Source organism: Myotis lucifugus, unplaced genomic scaffold (assembly GCF_000147115.1).
Source record: "Myotis lucifugus unplaced genomic scaffold, Myoluc2.0 scaffold_187, whole genome shotgun sequence".
Taxonomy (NCBI): domain Eukaryota; kingdom Metazoa; phylum Chordata; class Mammalia; order Chiroptera; family Vespertilionidae; genus Myotis; species Myotis lucifugus.
The window spans coordinates 1,171,425-1,194,648 of NW_005871235.1; the positions used below are offsets into that span (position 1 = coordinate 1,171,425).

The window sequence follows — 23,224 nt, forward strand, 5'->3', positions numbered from 1 at the left end:
CTAAGATGGCTCCTAGGAGAAATGAAGTTTTGACAGAGCCCTTTGAAACAAAAATAAAACTTCAGCAGGATTTGGGGATGAAAGCCATTTTAAATTCAGAAGGCAGCTTCGGTAAAGCCTCCAGTATGATGCTAAGGAAAATAACTCCAGCATGAGAGAAAAAGCCTTTCTTCTGGGAATATACAGACAACTATTACTCGATATTCTTTAAGAGAAAGTGAAAGTTTTGGGGAAATGTACAGAGAAGTCTACAAAGTAGATGGATCAGAAATAGCAATGGATGAGAAAAATCAATGTTTAAAGATGATAAAACAAAGCAAAAGGAACGGCATAAATAATAAGCACGCCATTATATATGAAGTTCCCTCTTTTATAAATTGTTATTTATATACTGTTTTAAATTACATCCCACTTCTGTAAAAACTCACTTAGTTTTGCATATTTTATTATAAGAAAAAGTGATTTAAAAGTGCCATGCATCACCCTAGTGCCAGAGAAATCATTTAAATAGTCACACAATGTTTATTAATTTATATCATAGTATTTCTCATTATTTAGAAGATTATTTGTCTAAAATGCATTAAGTACATGAATAAGATAGACTTCGTATTTGAGCATATATTTTTAACCAGATTGAGTATTTGTATTGAAAGTAATAACCTTTGGGAGATAATTTAGCACTATGCTTGAAATTGGTATCAAAGACAAAGTGTAAGAACATTTATGGATTAAAAATGATGTGACTAGCTTTGAGTTATATACTTGAGGTTAAAGAAATAAATAAAAATGTTGCTTCATTGTTCAAATATATTACAAACTACCTATTACAAAAGAATTCCAGATGACTTGATATCAATTATTTTAAACTGAAAATAAAAGATCATGTACAGACTATTTTCAGTCTAAATGCACACAGTCATGTGGCATTCCTTGGGTCTCCAGCTCAATATACTCAGTTGCTATAGAAACCATTTCTAAGGAAACAGGAAAAAGAAGTATGAGTATTTCTATTGCTGGCTGTGTGCCTGAAAGAAATAAATAGTAAACAATTAGTAATACTTCTCTTGCATATAGGTGCTTATCAATTAAACAAATGAACTGAAGAATATATACAGTTTCATGCTCATAGTTTATATATATGTATATATATATATATGAATGAAATAATTTTTAATGTTACATTTCATTTAATCACACACACTAACAATGAATGGATAACCATACAAACGATGCACTGGAAAAAAAGAACATTTGTCACCTCTCCAAAATTAAGTCAGTTGAAATCTCCAATTGTAGAGAGGCTAAATGTAACTATTTTGTAACATAGGGAAAAATCATAGAAACTTGTAATCAGAGAAAATCTAACTCACTTCTTCACTTGTCAGAAGAAGCTGAGGTTAGTGACTTGCACATAAGAAATGACCTGCACATAATCTGAAAGTAATTTAAGAAGATTCAGGATTACTAGTAGAATTCAAGTTCCCAAACCCAAATCCTATTTCTTCCAGCACAAAGTTTACCTCAAAAATGTGTTTCTAGAAACAATAAAATGAATCAACTTTACACTGAATATTTACCCCTGTGCTCAATATAAGCCTGGGCTTTTAATAATCAGGCTCAGTTTGCCCTATTCTGGAAACTGCTATTGAATCAAAGTCACTGCCATTGATCTTTCCATTTTATTTTATTTATTTTTTGCTTATTACTCTTTTTTTTCACATATAAATACTTGTATGCTTATCTCAGTCTGAACACTGAGAACCCACTTTTGCCTACACCCATTTACCCAGATGAGATCAAGAAAAGTGGGATACTGTCCATGGTTTATCAAGTGGGAATCTACCTGTGGCTATCTTCTGGTTTCTGTCTGTCCCTCTGTGCTGACATAACAGTTCTCTGGATTCTCCTGTGTTGTCGGCATAATACTAAAAAGACCCTTTCAATGACCTTCATCCTGATTAATCTTCTCCCTTTGAGTGTGAGTGAATTCTCTGTGAATATGACATCATTCTGGTCATTACATTATTATGATAAAAGGTGATTATGTGGGTGGACCTAATAATCAAAGGAGCCCTTTAAAAGCAGAGGTCCCCACCCTGTATCCTCCTTCAGCAAAAGAGGAAGTCAAAGAGATTCAAAGGATGAGAGAGTATAGATAGCAGGGATGTTCTCCCTTGCTGAGATGCAAGGGTTTATGGGAAAAGACCCTGCGAATGGTCTCTAGGAGTCAAAAGCTGTACCCGGTGAGAAAACAGGCACCTGAAACAGGTTTTCATTATAAATGAATTCATAATGTATGTCAATTTCCATGTAGTTGCCTTAATCATGACCAGGTCTAAAAAAGTATGATATTTATACAGATTAGCAGGTTCGAATATAATTCTTTTTGATTTTTTCCTATTTTTCCCATTAATTTTAGAATGATATTCCTATATTTTTCTGAACACAACTACATGAAGTAAGTGAAATAAGCCAGTCAATGAAGGAAAAATACCACATGATCTCACTCATTCATGGATAATAAAGACCATTATAAACTTATGAACAATAATAGATACAGAGTCAGAGCTGCCTCAAACTGATTGTTAAACTGGAGCAGGAAAGCCAGGGAGGGTTGGGGGGCAGGAGGGAGGGACTTGTATGCATGCATATAAGCATAACCAATGGACATAAGACACTGGGGGGTAGGGGAGGCCAGGGGATTGTCAAGGGCGGGGAAAAAAAAAGGACACATATGTAATACCCTTTGTAATACTTTAAGCAATAAAACAATAAAAAAAAGAAAAGCATAAAAGTTCCTATTTAAAAGTATAAAAATATTTTAATAGTTGGCAAATACAATAGATGGCAGAAGTACTACAAATTTGGTTTAATTTACCATTTCTTATGGTAGAGTGGATAGACCAGAAGACTTATCTATCTTATGGAAACCTTTTATTTTTCCCCCTAAGACTCTCATGCTTCTTCAGTCTCCTTACCTCCATTTGTTTCATACCAAGGAATGCAGATATTTAAAAAATCCTAAGGAACTTAAATCAATTTCAAAGGCATTTTTTTAAAAAATCAACATCAAAATGTCTTTGAGAAAATTTGCTTTGAATGAAATTGAAATTAATCATGTAGGATGAGAGTAAATTTTAAAGTGAGGAAACTGCTCACCATTAAATCTAGATCTGCTTTTCTAGAAAGTCTATAAGCGCTAAGATATAAATTCTTCCAAGAAATGAATGAGAAGCATTATTAAATCATGGATTAGCTCATTTGATGTGTTAATGGGTAAGCATTTTTTAAAAATTGATAGAAATAAGTGGAAAGCTACATATAGAAATGTATTAAAAGATAAATGACTTCAATGGTTCTCTATGAGAAAGATTCATATAAAGAACATGAAGAATCATTTTTCAATATTGAGACAATACATTGTGTTTTTATTAGCAAAACTATTAAAACTGAATTATTTTTTACCAAAATTAAACATATATAGTACATTGAGAAGCTTTCACTTGCCCACATCCCTAATCATGTATAAATTAAAAACAACTATTCTCTAAAAACTTGTAGTATTTTTGGACTACTGGCTCTTTCCCAAAATTGTTTTGCATATTAAAGTGTAATCTTATGTATTTTATCTTTAAATCTTTAAAATTACCTCTCAAAAATCTGGGCACACAAATATTTACAATTTAAAAGTTGAGGTAGGTCCTGATATTGTTTAGATAGTAAAATGAATAAAATAATACTAAAATGAGCTTAATTTCTTACTTGTGACTTAGTCAATTAATATGTAATCTCTCAATAAGTTAACTTTTGAAATGAACTAAACAGAGACAATGGATTGACTTTGATTTCTATCACAAGACATAAAGACAATTACAGCCAAATTTTAAAATACATATAAAATTAAGTTTTGCATAGAGATTATAATTTAAGAAAGATCCTTATCATTTATAGTGCAGGATTTACATATGTTTAAAAATGAAACAAATATTTTGGTGATGAATTATTCCAGAGGATAATTTTGAAATAATTTCTTATTTTGCTTCTCTTTTCTAATAGAGAGAAGGTATAAGATTAGTCAATTAAATAATTGTCACTCCAAAGGTAGTACCTGCTTCCTTATTTAATGGTACTTTTCTAATAAATACTAGAAAAATGCTTTTTCTAATTTATGCCAGAATCATTGATCAGCTGCCTCCTGAACACCCCTTACTGGGGATTGAACTCAAAACCGGGCAGGTACCCTGACTAGGAATTGAACATGACCTCCTGGTTCATAGGTAGACACTCAACCAATGAGCCACACTGGCCAGGAGATATTTCCTATTTTATAGTGAGAAATGTGAAGTATTCCTAAGATCACACAATTACTAACTAGAATTGTAACCAGATAGTTTGACCACAGAGCCCAAATTCTAAAACCCTTATACTGTAGTAGTAAGGACCCTGTAGAGAACAATATGCTAATTTCTATAGGGCATAATAAAAGAGTACAGGTCCTTTACATAACAATTTCAGTTTCTAATTTATTTCTGTGGAATCAAAATTGACATTATTCATATCTTATGCTTTTAAAGCAAAATAAGTATAAAATTGGAGGTAATTCCTGTGGGGTTAATAAATGCAAGAATACAACTTGTCAGTTGGTGAAAAAATATGTAATTTTTATAGATCCTATTGGTTTAAAAGAAGACTTTTTCAAATATAAACTATAATACTTACATACCTTCAGGTATAAATATTATCTACAAACCAAGTGTTATTCTTTATTGCTTTCAGCTGTCAAATTGATAAAAGGCAACTTTATTTTATTTTTTCCCATTACACAAAGCTTGTTAGAGTGCTGTAAAGAGTGACAGTGGCACTGGTATTGAAAAAAGAGATAGATAAGCCACTAGAGGAAATAAAAATGTATCCATAGTCTAAGTAAGATGTTAAGCTGCTTACAAAATTTCACCCAAAATAAGAGCATAGATTGAAAATCAAATAGAAAAAAAATAGTACATGGCTATAATATTAAATCAAGAGTTGTGTTTATGGTCTAAAGTTCCCAAATTATATCTAGAATCTCACCATTTGCAATTATATACTGGATCATAATGTCTTGTTTTCCAGCATTAAATCACTCTTTAAAAAGTAAAATATGGATGTTTCAGAGGAGAGAGAAGAAAGAGCAGAGAAATATAATGGGAATATAGGAATTAATATGTTTTTTACACTGCAGGATCCTGTAATTCAAAGCTGAGAGTTTAGGTGTTAGACATTGTCTACCATCAAATTGTGTATGTAGGATGAGGAGTGAGGCTCTCAGGAAGGAAGAGACAGCCCCATATGGAATGTAGGGAGCTCAGGGAAAGTGGTAAGGACTGCCTCAGAGCATCAGCTCTTGAATCTTCTGGAACTAATGATAAAAATATAAAAGTATTCATATGAATTAAAGGGACCTAGTAAAGGGTTAGAAACCTCTGCCAAAGTATTCCAAGGATTTAGAACCATGTGATGTGCAAGACAATGGCTTTATTCAGAAATCAAGTATCAGAATAGGGAACATTAGTCAACAACAAGTGAACAAGTCAAAGGTAGGATATATATCAAAAAAATCCAGGGAAAGCATCAAGCTTAGATTTCAAGTACTCATAGCTTAAGGACCAGACAGGTATTAATTGTGGTTGGGGCAGTAGCCAGGAAACTTAGAGAGCTTGTAGAATTAGATTAAAAAAACTAAAAGTTTAAGGAGAGGCTAACATTTAGGTGGCAAGGGATTGCAATTATCTATAATAATAAAAGTGTAATATGCAAATCGACCAAACAGCTGAACAGCAGAACGACTGTCTGGACGACCTTCTGGACAACCTTCTGGATGAAGCCGCAGTGGCTGCGAGGGGCGAGGCAGCCGGGCTGCAAAGGCCTACTCTTGCACGAATTTCATGCACCGGGCCTCTAGTATATTCATAAAATCCTAAAAAGTGACTCCACAAAATTAGTGATAGTCCTATTTTTCAGATGATTCACAGCAGCTCTTCAGATAACTTTTCTATAACCAAAAAACTAGTAATGGGAATGCTATGATTTGTTCATCTTCCAAGCTTCTGCCATTTACCTAACAATGCAGTTGTAGAACTCAGAGTTTTTAAAAATCTAGACAAATAGCCTGGGAAATGAATAAGGATTCTGCACAAATTTTTTGTCTTTAGTGTGCCTTTACAGGAAGATGGCGAGACACACAGGAAGACCATCATATGACAAGAGCAGGCAGAAATTGGAGTGATGTAGCTGCAAGCCAAGGAACACCCAAGATTGACAGCCAGCACAAGGAACTAAGAAAAAGCAAGGAAGAATTCCCCTCTATAGGCTTCATAGTAAGGCCCTACAAACAACTTGTTTTCAGACTTTTAGGTTCTAGAAATATGAGACAATAAATTGCTGTTACTTTAAGCCACCCAGTTTGTGCTACTTTGTTATGGCAACCCTAGGAAACTAATACATTTCATCAAAATATATTCATAATTTCAGCCTCTGTATCACAGTTACCAAATTTCAGCATCAATGTTATCAAATCTCATCGGCATCTGTCATCTTTTTAAATATTTCTAACCCTAGCATCTTCGCTCTCAATAGTCATATTACATCATTAGGTCTCTCCACTCCATTTGACTTCCTGTTTTATCAAACACACAGCACATAGCCAACAGATATACAAACACATACATGGAATATACTAATTATACTGTCACACCACCAGGGCACAGATAGCTTGAATTATTAAATATTGTGATTAGTAGAGAGTTCCTCCATTTAACACAAAGTCACACATACATTTGCAAGAATAAGTATAGATTAACATATATTTCATGTTGAACGTGACTAGTTAATTCATGGCAGATGCAGAACTTAGAGGGTCTTTCACAGGGGCATAATCAGGATTGTCATTATAAACTTATCAGACTTTTGCATTGTAACATCTATTATTAGACACAGTTTTATAGCTGATAAAATGCCAGATAAATGTATTATAGCATGTCTGGAAAAAATTGGTTTGCATAATTTTCCCTAATTTGTCTTCATAGAGTGGCTTAAGATACTTTTCTCTGCTTAATCAAACAAGTTACCAAAAAATAAATAAAAATAATCCAATGTATCAGCAAATTCTGTTGGCTTGCCCTTCACACTATATCCAGAATTTGATCATTTCTCAAGACTTTACTGCTGATAGCTGGACTGAGCCATGGTCATTTCTCACCTGGACTGGGGCATCTGAGTCCTAACTGTTCTCCCTGCGTATCTGCCGGCCCCAGTCCCACCCACTAATCAATTCTCAATAATGCAGCCAGAGTGACCACCCAGATTATGTCATTTCTCTGCCCAAACCCCTGGAATAATTGTGTTTCACTCAGAATAAAAGACAAACACTTAAAATGGCCTAAGGTTCTTAGGATGTGATTTTGTTTGCTCCATCCTATTATCAATTTGACTTCATCCTCTAAAAGTCTCTCTCGTTTACCTGATTCACCACCATGGTTTCCCTGATGTTCTCAGAAAATGTCAAGTGCACACCTGCTTTAACACAGCATTGGCCATTTACTCTTTTTTTTTTTTTTTTTAAATATATTTTATTGATTTTTTACAGAGAGGAAGGGAGAGAGAGAGAGAGAGTTAGAAACATCGATGAGAGAGAAACATCGATCAGCTGCCTCCTGCACATCTCCCACCGGGGATGTGCCCGCAACCCAGGTACATGCCCCTGACCGGAATCGAACCTGGGACCCTTCAGTCTGCAGGCCGACGCTCTCTCCACTGAGCCAAACCGGTTTCGGCGGCCATTTACTCTTTATGGGACAGTCTTCTCCTTATATTTACACAGCTCTCATCTCCTTCAAGATGGCTTACTCAAAGAGATCAAACCTGATCATACTATTGTTTCTCACCCCTCAACCCAGACCTTGTGACACCCAGCCCTCTCCTATTCTACTCTATTTTTTCTTTTATCCATATAGGCTATCACATCATATATATGTATTTATATTATATATGCAAATGTTTTATATACATATATAATATAGAGGATAAATATACTGTAGAATAGAAAATAAAAATATTATATATTAACAAGAGGCCAGATGCACGAAATTCGTGCAAGGTTAGGCCTTCCTTCCTTTGGCTGCTGTCATCGGCTTCCCTCTGGCACCTGGGACCTGGGCTTCCCTCTGGCAACCGGCAGGCATCCTGGACCCTGGCTTCATACAGAAGGTCATCTGGAAGGACGTCTGGTCTAATTAGCATATTATGCTTTTATTATAGATATACATACTTACATATACACTCTCTACATATATTAGAACTATACTATGAAGACTTTGTTACATATAACAGGTTATATGGAAATATAGGTTTATTAAGCTTAGTGTTTGCAATCTGTCTCTTTCCACTAGAAAATAAGCTCTAAGAGGGCAGGAAGCATCTGTTTTGTTTCGTAGTGTATCACACACACCATAATTAGAGACCAGGACCTGGTGCATCCTCAATGAAATGTGTTGCTAACTGAAACATGGTTACTAAGAAAGAACATATGTTATGCTAATCTTAGATGATAACACTGTCAAGCAGTTTGAGTAATATCTTAATTATTGACATTAAATAGCATCTCAAAATATTGTTGATGGACTTTCATAAAAGTGACAACTAGTCATACTGAACTACGTGCTGCAAGTATAAATAGACTTGAGAGGCAACTGAAATATCTTTTTATCAACTTACTATCTACAAATGACTTACAGTAGCAAAAAGAACTGAAAAAAAAAAACTATGTTGGTGCATAGACAAGTCATTTCCCACATTAAAAGAATTAGACATGTGGGCCCTGCTCAGGGGCCAAGGACCACGGGCTTCAGGCTTAAATATGTCAATTTAGAAATAAAAACATATTAACTGATATTTTTATGATTATTTAACATTTATATTTGAAATTAGTCCTCATAGAATTTATTTTGGTGTAAGGCAGAGAGTATTAATTCTCAAAATAACAATTCATCAACATAATTTAGTAAATACTAAAACATTTCCCTATAATTCAAATCCTTTTTTGATGTATTTTATATCTATCATGTATATCTGGATTTTTATTCTATTTCCTTTTATATGCATCTCCTGTAATAATAACATACCATTTTATTACAATTTATTTTAATATATTACATAAACATACAAGCTCCCTTATTACCATCTCTATTCACTATTCCCTGTTATTCTCTTGCACTTTAAAATGACTTAAGTTCTAAATATTATTCCATTTTAACTTGTTTGAAATTGCTTTATACTTTTCAGATATAGTGTTTATGAAGTATTAAGAGCTTAAAAGTCTGAGATCTCAAATAAGGACTAAAACTCTATTTATATAATTTTATGGCTATTTAGTAAACTTTACTTTTCAAACTCTGCTCTGTATAGTTTTAAGCAGTAGTTTGTGTTTTGTTTTTGTTAATTAATGAAATTTCTCATTAGATTTACAAAATGGTCTGTAAGAAATATGTGCACATGTGTACATAAGGCATTTTGACTTTATGAGTTTAATGACACTGCCTCTTCTGTTTCAACTTTAAGAATGGCATTGAATTTTGTTGTGAGCTATTTATATTTTTTGTGTTTGGAAAATATAAATACTAGAAAATATGAAGATAATATAAATCCTTATGATAAAAATAAAAGAAAAAAAGCTTTCAGTAAACTATAAATTGTCAATGTCTTTTTACTTAATGATGTGGTAAATTTTATCATTAAATGTCTTCATTTGACTCATCTTTTAATTCCTGGATAAAATAATCCTTTGATATTTACTAGAATTTTATTAATATTATATTGGATCATATTTTAATTTAGAATTTTATGAATATAAATGGGATAAATGAAACCATTTTTTTATTTTGTGCAATTTTTGTTATCCATTACTAATTGAGAATATTTGGGGCAGAAAGCCCTGTTTGCTCTCTGTTCTATTCTTCCCAAACAGTTAGTAGAAAAAAAGAGAGTCATATCATTATAAGAAAACAATATCTTTTTTTTCCTCTTAAACTTCATTTACTTCATGAGTTAAACCAAACCACAAAGGCTGGTTTGGTTTAGAGGATGTCTGAGAAAGATAATTTTGATCCAATTAACCAGCACTTCTACAGTTTAAAATTATGCAAAACTTTAAGAAACATATTGATGGAGGTAACTCCATGATGCCTCACTTTGGAGTGTCATTATTTCTTCTCAGCAACCCAGTACAGCCTGAGAAATCCACTAGAGCAAGGGAGCTCAGAATTATGGGCTTTCTACCTTTTATAATTTTTTAGTATGAAAGTAGCATGTAGGGAGGAAATAATAGTACCCAATGGTCCACTTAAGAAGCCTACAAAGAAATTCTTCCTTTATCAGTTATACACTTGTTCTATATTTTGCCAGTGTCACGGAACCTAATCAAGATTTTAGCACTATAGACCATTCTACTGTGGCCTACCCCACATTTCTTTTACATGAAGAGATTAGACCAGATGTGTTTTTAAAGATCAGTTCCAGCTACTGAATGGAACACCAGTAGAATACTAGAAGACTAGAAGAAAGTAAGGGTGGGTATATATCTCCTGATCTTTTCCTGGTTGGTTTGCCTTGGATGGCCTATGTGCTCTTCCTAAAAGCCATGGCTTTTGTAGTCTGGCAGCTTTTCTCCTTAGGTTCTGGATTTTGGTAACTGCTCTTTACTTTGTCCCTCTAGGTGTTGGGGTAGTAATGACATTCTGCTGTTACTAGTCCCTTCAGAATCATACAATCTCTCACTGTTTTCCTTAAATTATACCCATATCTTTGTAAATAATTTCTTTATTAAACTCTTCCCAAATGTTCAATTAGAGTGTGCTATCTATTCCTTGATTTGGCCTTGGACAACACAGTGGGTGAGCATATTGGAAAGTGTCAACATGTGCCTTGTAAATGATTATCATATCTCAAATAATTAGGGAAGTGAAACTGGGAGGAAATGGGGAGAACTGAAGGAGGTCAAAATCATCAAAGCATATTAGCAGTTGGAGTTAGGGGATGAGAAAAATGGAACGTGACAATTTTGTTCATAAAGAGCAAGCCTAGAATTTGATTTCCTGGAAATAAAGAATTTGTATCCTGTATTCCTAAGGGGCTAATTTTATTAGAGTAGAAGGTATACTCAGCTGCATCTACTAAGAACCTTATATGCGACACAAGTGATGTATAAGGTATTGGGGATGTGTCATACTAGTTATGCAAAAAGCTTTTATCTTTTAAAAGTACAAGAATACCTCTTTAAATTTGTAATTTAACAAATTATGAAAATTTTAGAAATTTTGTAAAGAGAGGTGTGCGGGGAGGACTGGATGAAGGAAGATGAAGGGATTAGCTAACCCAAAGACATAGACAACAATGTGATGTCAGCCAGAGGGAAGGGTGGGGCAAGGGCTGAGTGGAGGTGGGTAAAGGGGGGGCAGGAATGGGGACATTTGTAATAGTGTCAACAATAACAATAAAATAAAATAAATAATAAAATGATGACTGTATAAAATAAAAGTGATGAAAATAAAAAATAAAATCATATACTAAATACTAGCATATCAAATATAATTTGGTCTTTCATATTACTGAGATGCCAGACATAAATTACACACCTAAACACTTATATGTGTTTCCTCTAAAGCATAGACACACAAAATCAATTTTGCATTGAATGAAATTTACTGCACTGCTACCATTACATTTGAAATTCCATGAGACAGAACTTCTTTAAATAATGGAAAAAATCTGTTTAATAAATACCATTCATTAAACTTGTTTTGCATGCTTTCCAATTTAATAGTAATTACAAAGATAGAGAAGATTAGTGATGTCTAAAGTGCTTTAAAGTAAGAATATTTATCTAAGAAAAGTGGCTTTTCATTAATTATTTCAAATTCACACATGGAATATTACCTTATTTCAAAATATTTATGTAGTATTTTGTTAAGTAAAAGACATGGATTTAATTTATATTCTGAGTTATATTCATGAAGGCATCATAGCTTTGCATTAAGAAATGATAAACCACACCATGAAGGATGGGAAAACCCAACCAAATTCCCTTAATTTCTTCATCTTTCCCATTAAAAAAGAAAATACCACTACTGAAGAAAATGCTAGGAAATGTGTTACATTGTGTTCAATCTGACAAAGAAGCTATTTCAAGAAATGAGAATAATAGTTATTCCTAAACTTTGAAAGATCCATTGTAATGAATTGAACTAGTTCAGTTTCTGATTGCTTGCCAGCAGTAGAGCCATCTCCCACAAACTCCCCTATTGATCTGGTAGCCTTTGTGGCAGTGCATTAAGAATAACCATCTGTGTCAGGTACAACAGCAGGTGCCTTCTTCATTGACTGGCTGCTGCCCTGATTACAAAGAAGTTGTTTAGGGCACCTGGTGACTACAACAGGCTCTTTCTTTTCTGTAGAAAAGAAACTCATTTCTAAAAGTTTATTGAATTGAAACTGAGAAACTCACCAGAAATCATCAGCTGACGAGGTGCTGGAATGGACTCCAATGAAGACAAAGTAAGAGATGGAGTGATGGGAAGCCACTGGCCTGCGGCAGCAGATTCCCAATTATGCACACTAGGCTGAAGTTCCCATTTGGACCATTCTGAAGAAGTTCTGAACTCTTTTTTTTTAAAAATCAGATGTTAAAGGCAGATCATCTGTATAATATGTCCAATGTGGCATAAATACAGACAAGGGAAAAGAGGTCTGTATTGGAAGTGACCGAGTTGGTGAAATGGTGTGTAATGCAACAGCAGAGGTTGCTTCTGAAATATCAGTTATTGAGTCTACATAAGGTGAAGGGTTGTATTTGAGGTCATTTGAATACACAGTTTCTGGATGACTTCGTAAATTTAATTTAAAATCCTTAGGAACTTTGAGCTGTTTTTGAGATCCTTTTTCCTCTTGCATACCCAATAAATTGTCTTGATTCATTGTCTCAGTGGGACCCACAGTTATACCATATTGTCCTATTTTCAATATTTTAAAAATGTTTCTTGATACTAACAGATCATCAGTAGTCAGTTTTGAAGTCAAATCAGAATTCAGCAGATCAGAAGAGACAATTGAAGGGATGATGGATAAACAAGTCTTATCCAAACATAAATTAACAACCAAATACTTGATAGGGTAATGTATTCCTCCAAGGATAAGTATAAACTTATTCCTTTTGTACTCTTTTTAGAAGAAAATAAAGATGACAGTTCTGTGAATGCTAGTGATGGCATTATTTCAGTAGCAGAAGAAAATAAATGCCTAGAAGTGATAGTTTGAGTTCCCATTAGTGCATACCAGCTGGCTAATATCTCTGAGTTCATCCCGAATGTCTCATAAAAATGGGACTGTTCGCTATGCGAAACTTGATCTGAGAATTTATGAGAGGATTTTATTTCAGTCACAGAACATGTTGCACATGTCTGGCTTAATTCACTTAAGGAATCAGCAGTCTGTGATTTGGTGTTTGTGAGTCTCTTGTTGCTAGATGCTTCAGTAATAATCTGATATTCACTGGGAATGGAGGCTGTGTAGTGGATATGGGCAGAGTTGATGAGTTTGAGATGGCTACCTGTTTAGATATAATTATCTTAGCAGGAGAAATGGGAGACATTGAGGAGCTCAGCAATCTCCAGTACTCTCTTCTTGAAATTACGGTAACAGCTGAATATTCTTCAGTATCCTCTTGAGCCCCCCTAGAAACAATTGGAGGTATGCTTGTGGAAGCAGTTGTGAGCAGCAATCCAGGGGAGAGGAATGAGTGCCTGTTTAACTCAGCATAGGCCCCTGGAATGCCACTAATTACTGAACTCATTGTGGCAGCAGATAAGGCAACAGCCTGATCATTGTCAAGTAATACAGATTGCGTAGGAAAAATAAAATCTATCATTAAGGAAGAGATGATAAATGAGGTCCTCTCTCTTCTATTGAAGAAAAAGAATCCTGGTGAGACAGCTGAAGTTTGGATAGGCATATGTGAGACAGCTGTTGTGCTCCGGACAATTTGTGTTGTGTCATGATAATCAAAATTCAGAAACTGAGAAGAGCAAACATCTGTGGAAGAAGTAAGTGTGTTTTGTTGAAAGTTGTCTAGTAGAAATCAGCTCTTTCAGTAGATAGCTTTCAAGGGATATGCCAATACTTAATGCTGACAAACCAGCGGTTGAGAGAATGTCATGCTTGAAAATGTCTGTCTCTTTTAAACCTTCAGAGGAGAAAAAGCCAACTTAAAAATAAAAAATAAAAATGAATTGAAAATGAACAGCTTTGGCCCTGGGCTGACTCTTCTGCAAATTACACTGCCATCTCACACCCATTATATGTGGACAAATACGGCTCTATAAATCATATAGCATATAAAAGTGTATGAGAAAGTTTAGTGACTACACAAACTACATAAATGCAAGAACTCCTGTTATTCACACTCCATGAGAGGGCCACAGTCAGAACAAATGGTGTCAGGCAGAATAGCCATATCACAAACTAAGTGACCCCTTTGAATTACAAAACATTAAAATTTACAACTCCTTGTTATTGATGGGATCACTAGTACTATTTGACCTATTGGGTTAGGGATGTTAGAAAATATCATTTTACTTTCTAAATTGGTAAAATATTCTGTATATTAGATCATATTATATTTTAATGTAATTATTTAAAGTATCAGAAATGTATAGAGGCAAAAAATAGAAGAGTCTACCTTTCTGCCCTTAATATCTCCCTTCAAAAATATTGTCTTTAAATAATGAATATCCTCTTAAGGGTTATAATTCTTAAAACAAACTTCAAACATGATGCATAACCAACAAGAATTCTAAGACAATTTTACGCTCTTGATTTATCACGTTATCAGAAAAATTGAAATAGGTCAGAAAATAAGTTTCAATATACAACTTTTTCAGATACAAACATCTTTATATCTTACTCTCATCTACTTACCTTGGTCAACTGGATAAGTATTCATTATGGTCCATAGTCTTGTAGACCTTGTACCTCAGAAGTAGGTACTATATACATTTGAGTAGGAATGTCATCTGTTCTTGGAGAGAAAGGAAGTAAAGGGATAATTCTCCTTATTTCATCACCACAAAGAAGCCCGATGGAACAGGTCTGCAAACAATAATTACATTAATTAAGCTCAGAGATTATGTTATTCCTAAGTGAGAACTTTTAAAGTTAGTTTTGCGATTCTTTACATTGCCACAGTCATATTAAATAGCTCAAAGCATAGCCTTGTTTTGTTTGAAAATTAAATCTCTATAGTAAATTTTACCCAAATTTCAAAATTAATGCAATCTTTCAAATTTTAGATATGCTCCATTGAAAGGCTAAATTTGTTAATTCCTGTAAGTAAAAATACTACTTTACATTTGCCTTGAGGATATTTTTTCCAATGAAAAATTTGTACTCTAAGGGAGTCAATATAGATCTAATGGCTCCATTAAAAATTATAAACTTTCCAGCCCTGGCTGGACGGTTCAGTTGATTGGAGCAGGTTCCATATGCCAAAAGGTAGCAGTTTTGATTCCAGGTCAGGGCATATGCTGGGTTGCAGGCTCAATCCCCAGGAGGGGGTGAGCAGGAGGTAGCCCAATCAATATTCTCTTTCATCATTGATGTTTCTAGCTCTCTCTCCCTCTTCTTTCTTGAAATTAATAAAAATATATTTTAAAAATTATAAACTTTTCTGTTCTAAATGTCATTTATTTGAAATTTAAAAATCAGTATCTACAATAAATATTTTAAAAACATTTTCTTGTGATGTTTGAAGGATATTAATATGTATGGGTTTATAAGCAATGTTCCTTATATGTCTTAGTTTGAATAGCTTATTTCTGCCATTTCACTTATGAAATAATTTCTACATAAAGAAATAGAAAAGAAAATTGTGATGCATGCATAAGTAAGTGCAAATGGACCAGGGGATTTCCTTTAAATGAAGAGTTAAAAATTAGGTATACTATTTAAAGTATTTTAAACTTTAAAAAATATGCAATTCAAATATTATTTTTAAATACAAATACATTCCTGTTTCCTAATTCTAAAGATATATTCATGTAGATGTTTGGAGTGAGGGAGGAGAAGTTTAATAAATAATTCCTAGGTTTTTGTTGCTATTGATGAAGTGAGCAGTGTTCCCACCTATTAATTTGAAGAACAGTGATGAAGACTAGTTAGGAATTGGAGGTAGAATAAGATTTCTGTTTAAACGCTTTAAATTTGAGAATCTTACGAACTACACAGATGAATGTAAAATAGGAAATTGAAAATATGAGTCTCTCAAGAGACAAAATTACCCTAAAATTATTTCAATTAAGTAAAAAGTATCTACTTATATAAAAACCCTGGGTGTAACATCACGATCCGAGGCATGACCAACCGGAAGGAAGTCAGTCCTGCAGGGGTTGTCTTGGAAACGGCTCTACCCTCCCCCAAGCTGTTTCCCGGAGCTGTTTCCGGTAAGGGCGAGGTTTGAGGCAGGAACCCGCCCTGGGAGCATGGAGGCATATCTTTATAAAGTGTACCATGCCAGCACGGCCAAGGGTGAACCTGAGTGGGGATGGCTGAAAGGCTTAGAAAAGACAGACAAGAGAATGAAAGCTGGGTCTCAGTGGGACGCTGCTTCTCTGAGAGACAGCAACCACGCCCACAGCCATGCCTTTATTTTATACCAGATGCCAGGAGGCAAAGCAGGGCGTGACCAAGATGCTTACAACATTCTCCTGGGTTTCAATCCTACTCAACTACATGCACCTGAACTCTATCAAGCCTACATCACTCAGGCACGTGGGGCCACATGTTCGGACCATAGATTCAAGCTTACAACTACAGCTGGTGGCTATAATTGTGCTGGGAGGGCCCTGCCCTCCAAGCTGGGACTTGCTCGTGGCAATGAGAGGACTGTGCCCTCTCATCAGTCCAAGGCTTGAACCTGTCCAAAACACTGTAGCGGCTCCCCATAATAAAGTTTTAATACATTATATTAGAGGTTGTGGTGGTACTGTTTTACCCACAGTGTCTACAGGGATTGCTGCAAATTTACTTCTCAGTGGAAGAAACTTTCATTCCCAATATAAATGACCAATTCCATTAAATGAAACTTCAATTTCTAGACTCGATATAAACAGTGAAGTTGCTAAAACTATTAAAAAGGCCCAACTTCTCATTATTGATGAATACATCATGGCATCCAGTCATGCTATAAATGCCTTGGATTGATTACTAAGAGAAATTATGAATTTGAATGTTGTATTTGGTGGGAACGTTCTCCTTCTTGGAGGGGATTTTCGACAATGTCTCAGTATTGTACCACATGCTATGATGAGTTTAAAGTACTGTAATGTTTGGGGATGTTTCAGAAAGTTGTCTTTTACAACAAATATGAGATCAGAGGACTCTGCTTATAGTGAATAGTTAGTAAAACTTGGAGATGGCAAATTTGATAGCAGTTTTCATTTAGGAATGGATATTATTGAAATCCCCTATGAAATGATTTGTAATGGATCTATTATTGAAGCTATCTTTGGAAATACTATATCTATAGATAATATTAAAAATATATCTAAACATGCAATTCTTTGTCCAAAAAAATGAGCACGTTCAAAAATTAAATGAAGACATTTTGGATACACTCCATGGAGAATTTCACACATATTTGAGTGATGATTCCATTGATTCAACAGATGATGCTGAAAAGGAAAATTTTGCCATCGAATTTTTTAATAGTATTACTCCTTCGGGAATGCTGTGTCAAATTAAAATTGAAAGTGGTGCAATCATCATGCTATTGAGAAATCTTAATAGTAAATGAGGTCTTTGTAATGGTACCAGATTTATTATCAAAAGATTACGACCTAACATTATCGAAGCTGAAGTATTAACAGGATCTGCAGAGGGAGAGGTTGTTCTGATTCCAAGAATTGATTTGTCCCCATCTAACATTGGCCTCCCATTTAAATTAATTCGACGACAGTTTCCCGTGATGTCAGCATTTGTGATGATTATTAATAAATCACAAGGACAAACTCTAGACAAAGTAGGAATATTTCTACCTGAACCCGTTTTCCCACATGGTCAGTTATGTGTTGCTTTCTCTTGAGTTTGAAGAGCATGTGATTAGTCAAGCACTTTGAAAGTGTTTTCACTCTTAATGTGGTGTACAGGGAGATATCAGAATAAGTTGAATCACTATATTAGTCATTGCTTGCATCACTTTTGTTTTTATATCATGTTTTTGTTGTTTTTATATCATGATTTTGGTTTCATATCATGTTTTTGTTGTTTTTATATCATGCCTCTGTTGCTGTTATATCCTTTTGTTACTGTTTATTAATAAATTTATATATTATTTTCATACACATTTTACTAATTTCCTTTCATCTCTCACACTTCTATTATAAAGAAAGGGCAAATAGCAATATTAAAATATTTCTGCTAATTAATTCCCTTTTAATGTGCACGAATTTTGTGCACCGGGCTACTAGTGATTTAATAAAACCAGTGTAACCCCAGAGCCTTTTCACTAATCTGTATTCATAGAGCTGGAAAATGACAGAAACAGGATTTATATGTAGGCAATGAGGCTTCACAACCCACACTCATAATCAATATGCTATATTTTTGTTTCCTTTACATCTTCAACATTTGCTATAAACAGTTCTAGCCTATAGTTGATTATTTTAGATACTAAAACTAAATGATTCTTCTATTTTAACAGCCCGTTTAACAAACATCACTATCAATTAAATTTAATGATCACCAACAATGTGTTACAATCCTGGCAAATCAAAGTCTATTATTGAAATGAGTTCACAACCCTGTGGATTAGTATTTTCATTCTATTGACAGAAATAGTTGAAGATGTAATGTTGTACTTTAACTGAATTTTCTACTTGAAATTATGAGTATGTAATATAGCTAGAAAAAAAATCCACATGATCACAATCAGTATCATAATCTAATTCTGTGGTTTAAGCCACTTTCCTCAAAACTGGTAGGCTGAATTTACTTCATAAGTTTTACTAAAATAATTGACAGCTGAGTTTTTTCACACTATCAAAATATTTATTAACTTATTTACTGTGTATATAAAACTATTTGCATAACTTGTGGATTCCAGTACAAATAAAAATATGAACCCCCTTGTTGAAAAATGGTTAAATATTCAAGTCAGCGACAGCAGAATATTAGACCAAGTGTGTGTGTCAGTGCAAGAAGTGTCTGCTATAGCAGGCAGGGTCTTATGCAACTTACAGGTCCTACACCAATGACGTCAGTCTGCTATTTTGCCAGACTGTATAACCCTGGATTTACCAGCTTATAGCTTGATGCTGTTGTGAATTTGCTCAATATTTCACTTCTTAAATGAAATACCATTTTGACAATTAGAAGAAACAGTTCAGATGACTGGTACTAAATTCATGACATGGTGTTCCTTGTAGAATTATAAAGGAAACATTAGGCAAAAGAACCAAGATAAACTAACCAAGCGAGTCAGTTTCTAAGTATAGGCTTAGTTACCCTATCAGTCATAGTTCTTAGAAGCAATAAACTCTTCCTAGGTTCCTAGCATAAACTTTCAATTTATGCTAATTGGAATTATCATGTTTCATTAGGAAAGGTTCATTAAACTAAAGTTCTCTGTAAATAATGTGGGCTTTTTTTTTGCAAACTCTTACATTATTTACATAATTTCTAATTCTATAAAAATGTCACTACATAGATTTTACTACATAGAATTCTCAGGACACTACTTACAAATCACTGTCCAGTCATCAGACTAATAAGCAATAGTTTACATCTAGTAAATATACTTCTTCCATAACCATTGGTTAGAGAAGGGGGGAAATTACAAGTTGAAACTTTACTCCCATTATGTCTATGGTAGACAGAATTATAAAGTTTAAGATAGCCCTCAAGATTTCCTGCCCAGCCCAAACCTTCACTCCCTTCCTCCCACCCACCAGTGTATAGGCCCTGCATAACACATGATGGCTTTCATCCCATGATTAGTTTAGATGAAGTTCTGTGGTACAGTTGACCTTAAAAAGAAAAAAGAAAAAAGGAGATTGCATGCACTCCATAAAAAGAGTTTTCTTGCCCTGACCAGTTTGGCTCAGTGGATAGAGAGTCGGCCTGTGGACTGAAAGGTCCCAGGTTGATTTCCGGTCAAGGGCATGTACCTTGGTTGTAGGCACATCCCCAGTGGGGACTGTGCAGGAGGCAGCTGAATCGATGTTTCTCTCTCATTGATGTGTCTAACTCTCTATCCCTCTCCCTCTCCTCTCTGTAAAAAATCAATAAAACATATTTTAAAAAAGAGTTTTCTCTGGCTGTTCACAGAGGAGGAAGCCAGAGATTTAAAATATAAGAAGGATTTGAGCCCTCTGACCATTTAAGGAAAAAATTGAGCCCTCTTGCTGGTTTAAAGATAGAAGGAGCCAAACAGCAAGAAATTCAGGTGGCCGGTACCCTCAGCTGCAGCCAGCAAGGCAACAAGGGATTCAGACCTGCAACCAACCGAAGTTAATCAATGAGCTGAATTCTTCCAATGACAGAAATGAGTTTGGAAGTGGATTTCCGCCCCCCCCCGCCTCCAGAGGAGAATTTAACTCAGCGGACACATTGATCTCAGCATGAGCAGAGTAGCCTGATAAGTCAGCCTGACTTCTGCCCTGCAGAACAACTATCTGACAAATGAATGTTGTTTGAACTTGCTAAATTTGCGGCCATTTGTTATGCAGCAATAGAAAGTAATACACTGTCCCACCAACCTCAACAGCAGTCAATACCAAGAAACAGGGTCCAAGAGACAATGCTAACCATGCAAGGCAGCACATTAAGAATTGTATCTCCAAGAGGTGGTGACGGCGTCTATAATTCTTGCTTGAGTCTATCCTGTACCTTTTTGGCCTCAGATCCATTGCTCTCCCTACACTGCCCCCTGCTTTGCCTGGGGTTGGAGGAGACCTGACTGACTGCAGGCTGCACTTTCTGGGTTTCCATATTGGCTGGTGTCCGCCAGTGGAGGCACTAGTGTCACAATGAAGAGTGGAGGAAGGGAGAAGCCAAGACATCCTTAATCCTCTCGACGATGGCACAATTCATGTTGAAAATATAATTGTATTTAATTTACATTTAAATAATGTTATTTAATTTAACACAACAATATTGAGAATCTACTCTGTCAGCCAACATATTAGAATCATTTAATAACTATTGTAATCACTACAGGTGCATATTATCAGTGTGACTGATACAACTAAATCTCTGAAGTCCTAACACCAATAGTATCATCTAAATTGTGGTTTCCAAATTCTTGCCTCATTGTAATCAAGTATGTTAAAGATTTCTCACGTTGGCTGGTGTGGCTTGGTTAGTTGGGCATCTTCTCATACATGAAAAGGTTGTCAGTGCGATTCCCGGTCAGGGCACAGGCCTGGGTTAAGTTTCAGGCCCAATCCCCGCTCCGAGGGCATGCAGGAGGCAGCAAATCAATGCTTTGCTCTCAACAACATTGATGTGATGTTGATGTTTCTCTCTCTCTCTACCTCTCCCCTCATCTCTCTCTAAAAATAAATCAATAAGAAATCTTTAAAAAAGAAAAAGAAAAAAGATTTCCCTGAGACTAAGTATCACCAGTCCTAGAATCTGATATCCAATTCAGATCCCTGAGTATGTACAAGTGAAAGAGCCCTGAAACATCTCAGAAGTCAAACAGCCCGAATTACTCCATTATTTGAGGAAGAAAAGTAGCAGATACTATAGGCCCGTGGTCAGCAAACTGCGGCTTGCGAGCCACATGTGGCTCTTTGGCCCCTTGAGTGTGGCTCTTCCTAAGCCTTAGGAGTACCCTAATTAAGTTAATAACAATGTACCTACCTATATAGTTTAAGTTTAAAAAATTTGGCTCTCAAAAAAAATTTCAATCGTTGTACTGTTGATATTTGGCTCTGTTGACTAATGAGTTTGCCGACCACTGCATAGGCTAACCAATGTGAACACCCAGGATTCCCCACTGTCATTTGAGAGCTGGCAAGTAGAAAGCTAGAACTTTTTTTTTTTTTACCACCAAATACCTATGCCATTTTAGGGTATTTTTTCCTCAGTCACAAAATGTTCAACTAATGTTCATAAGAAAAGACATTCATTTCATGGTTCATGTCCCAATGCCTGCAATGGGAACAATGTCCTCTAATCTCTGAATCCTTATAATCCTTATTTGTTTACACTTTATGCAAGATACTGCTAACTAATTTCAGTTATTTCTTTCATGCTTTATCTCCTCTTCACTTGTTGTTTTTTAACTCCTTAAAACACATCTCAAGTAATTCTGTTAATCCAAGCCCAATAATATACACATGCTAAGTGTTAAAAAAAGTATAATAAATTTTTTTCTTGAAAAAATAATATGCTTTTTCATCCTTCCATTTGCATTCCCTGCAAATAATTTGAAACTTTCCATACCTATTCTCTGTGGGACTTCTAGCTATACCCAGTTATACTTTTCATACTTATTCAGTTTGCTCTCTTGTTGAAACTCTTCCTTAGCCAATTTAATCAAATCAAGTTGGGCTCTGTACCTTTATTTTGACATCTATAGCATCCTGTGTGTATACCTCTATTAAAATATATTACTTAGTAAATATAATTTATTTGTTTCTCTCTTTCATTGGGCTATTTTATATCAACCAAAACAGCCACAGTTGTGTTCATGGCACACACCAATAATTCATCAAAACACTGATCATTTTATACTTTTCTTTACCATGTATATCATTTAAAACATTAAACATAAATCTTTATTTTAAAACATTAAACAGGATGGCTTCTGAGCACTACCAAGTCTATTTTCTATTCTACAACACTCTTTGCCAATCTTTCTCCCTTTAAAGTAGGTTAAGCTTACATTTCGAATGCTTTGAAGCTGATCTTCAAATTCAGAGAATGTGCACACAATCCTCCCCTTACTTGGGAAATGCAGGTGCAAATAACATGAGAACAGTTACGCAAAGTAAGACCAAAACAAATCAAGCAGTATGGAACAAGGACACCATCTAACACCTAAAATAAATCAAGTGCAGCAAGAAAAAATGTGTTGTGATGAACATCTGTACCCTTGAGCTGCACAGAGAGGGACAAGCAACAGGTTGGATTCTTG

The 23,224-nt window shown here is 34.9% G+C and overlaps 1 protein-coding gene across 1 annotated transcript in view; it reads right to left on the reverse strand.

The window, feature by feature from the left end:
* Positions 1–23,224, reverse strand: part of EYS (eyes shut homolog (Drosophila)) — a 1,189,235-nt gene that overhangs the window by 591,018 nt on the left and 574,993 nt on the right. The window contains 8 exon segments of the mRNA XM_006096829.1: positions 241–248; positions 12,536–12,713; positions 12,715–13,190; positions 13,193–13,594; positions 13,597–14,135; positions 14,137–14,269; positions 15,004–15,054; positions 15,057–15,174. Coding sequence (XP_006096891.1) covers positions 241–248; positions 12,536–12,713; positions 12,715–13,190; positions 13,193–13,594; positions 13,597–14,135; positions 14,137–14,269; positions 15,004–15,054; positions 15,057–15,174 — 1,905 coding nt within the window.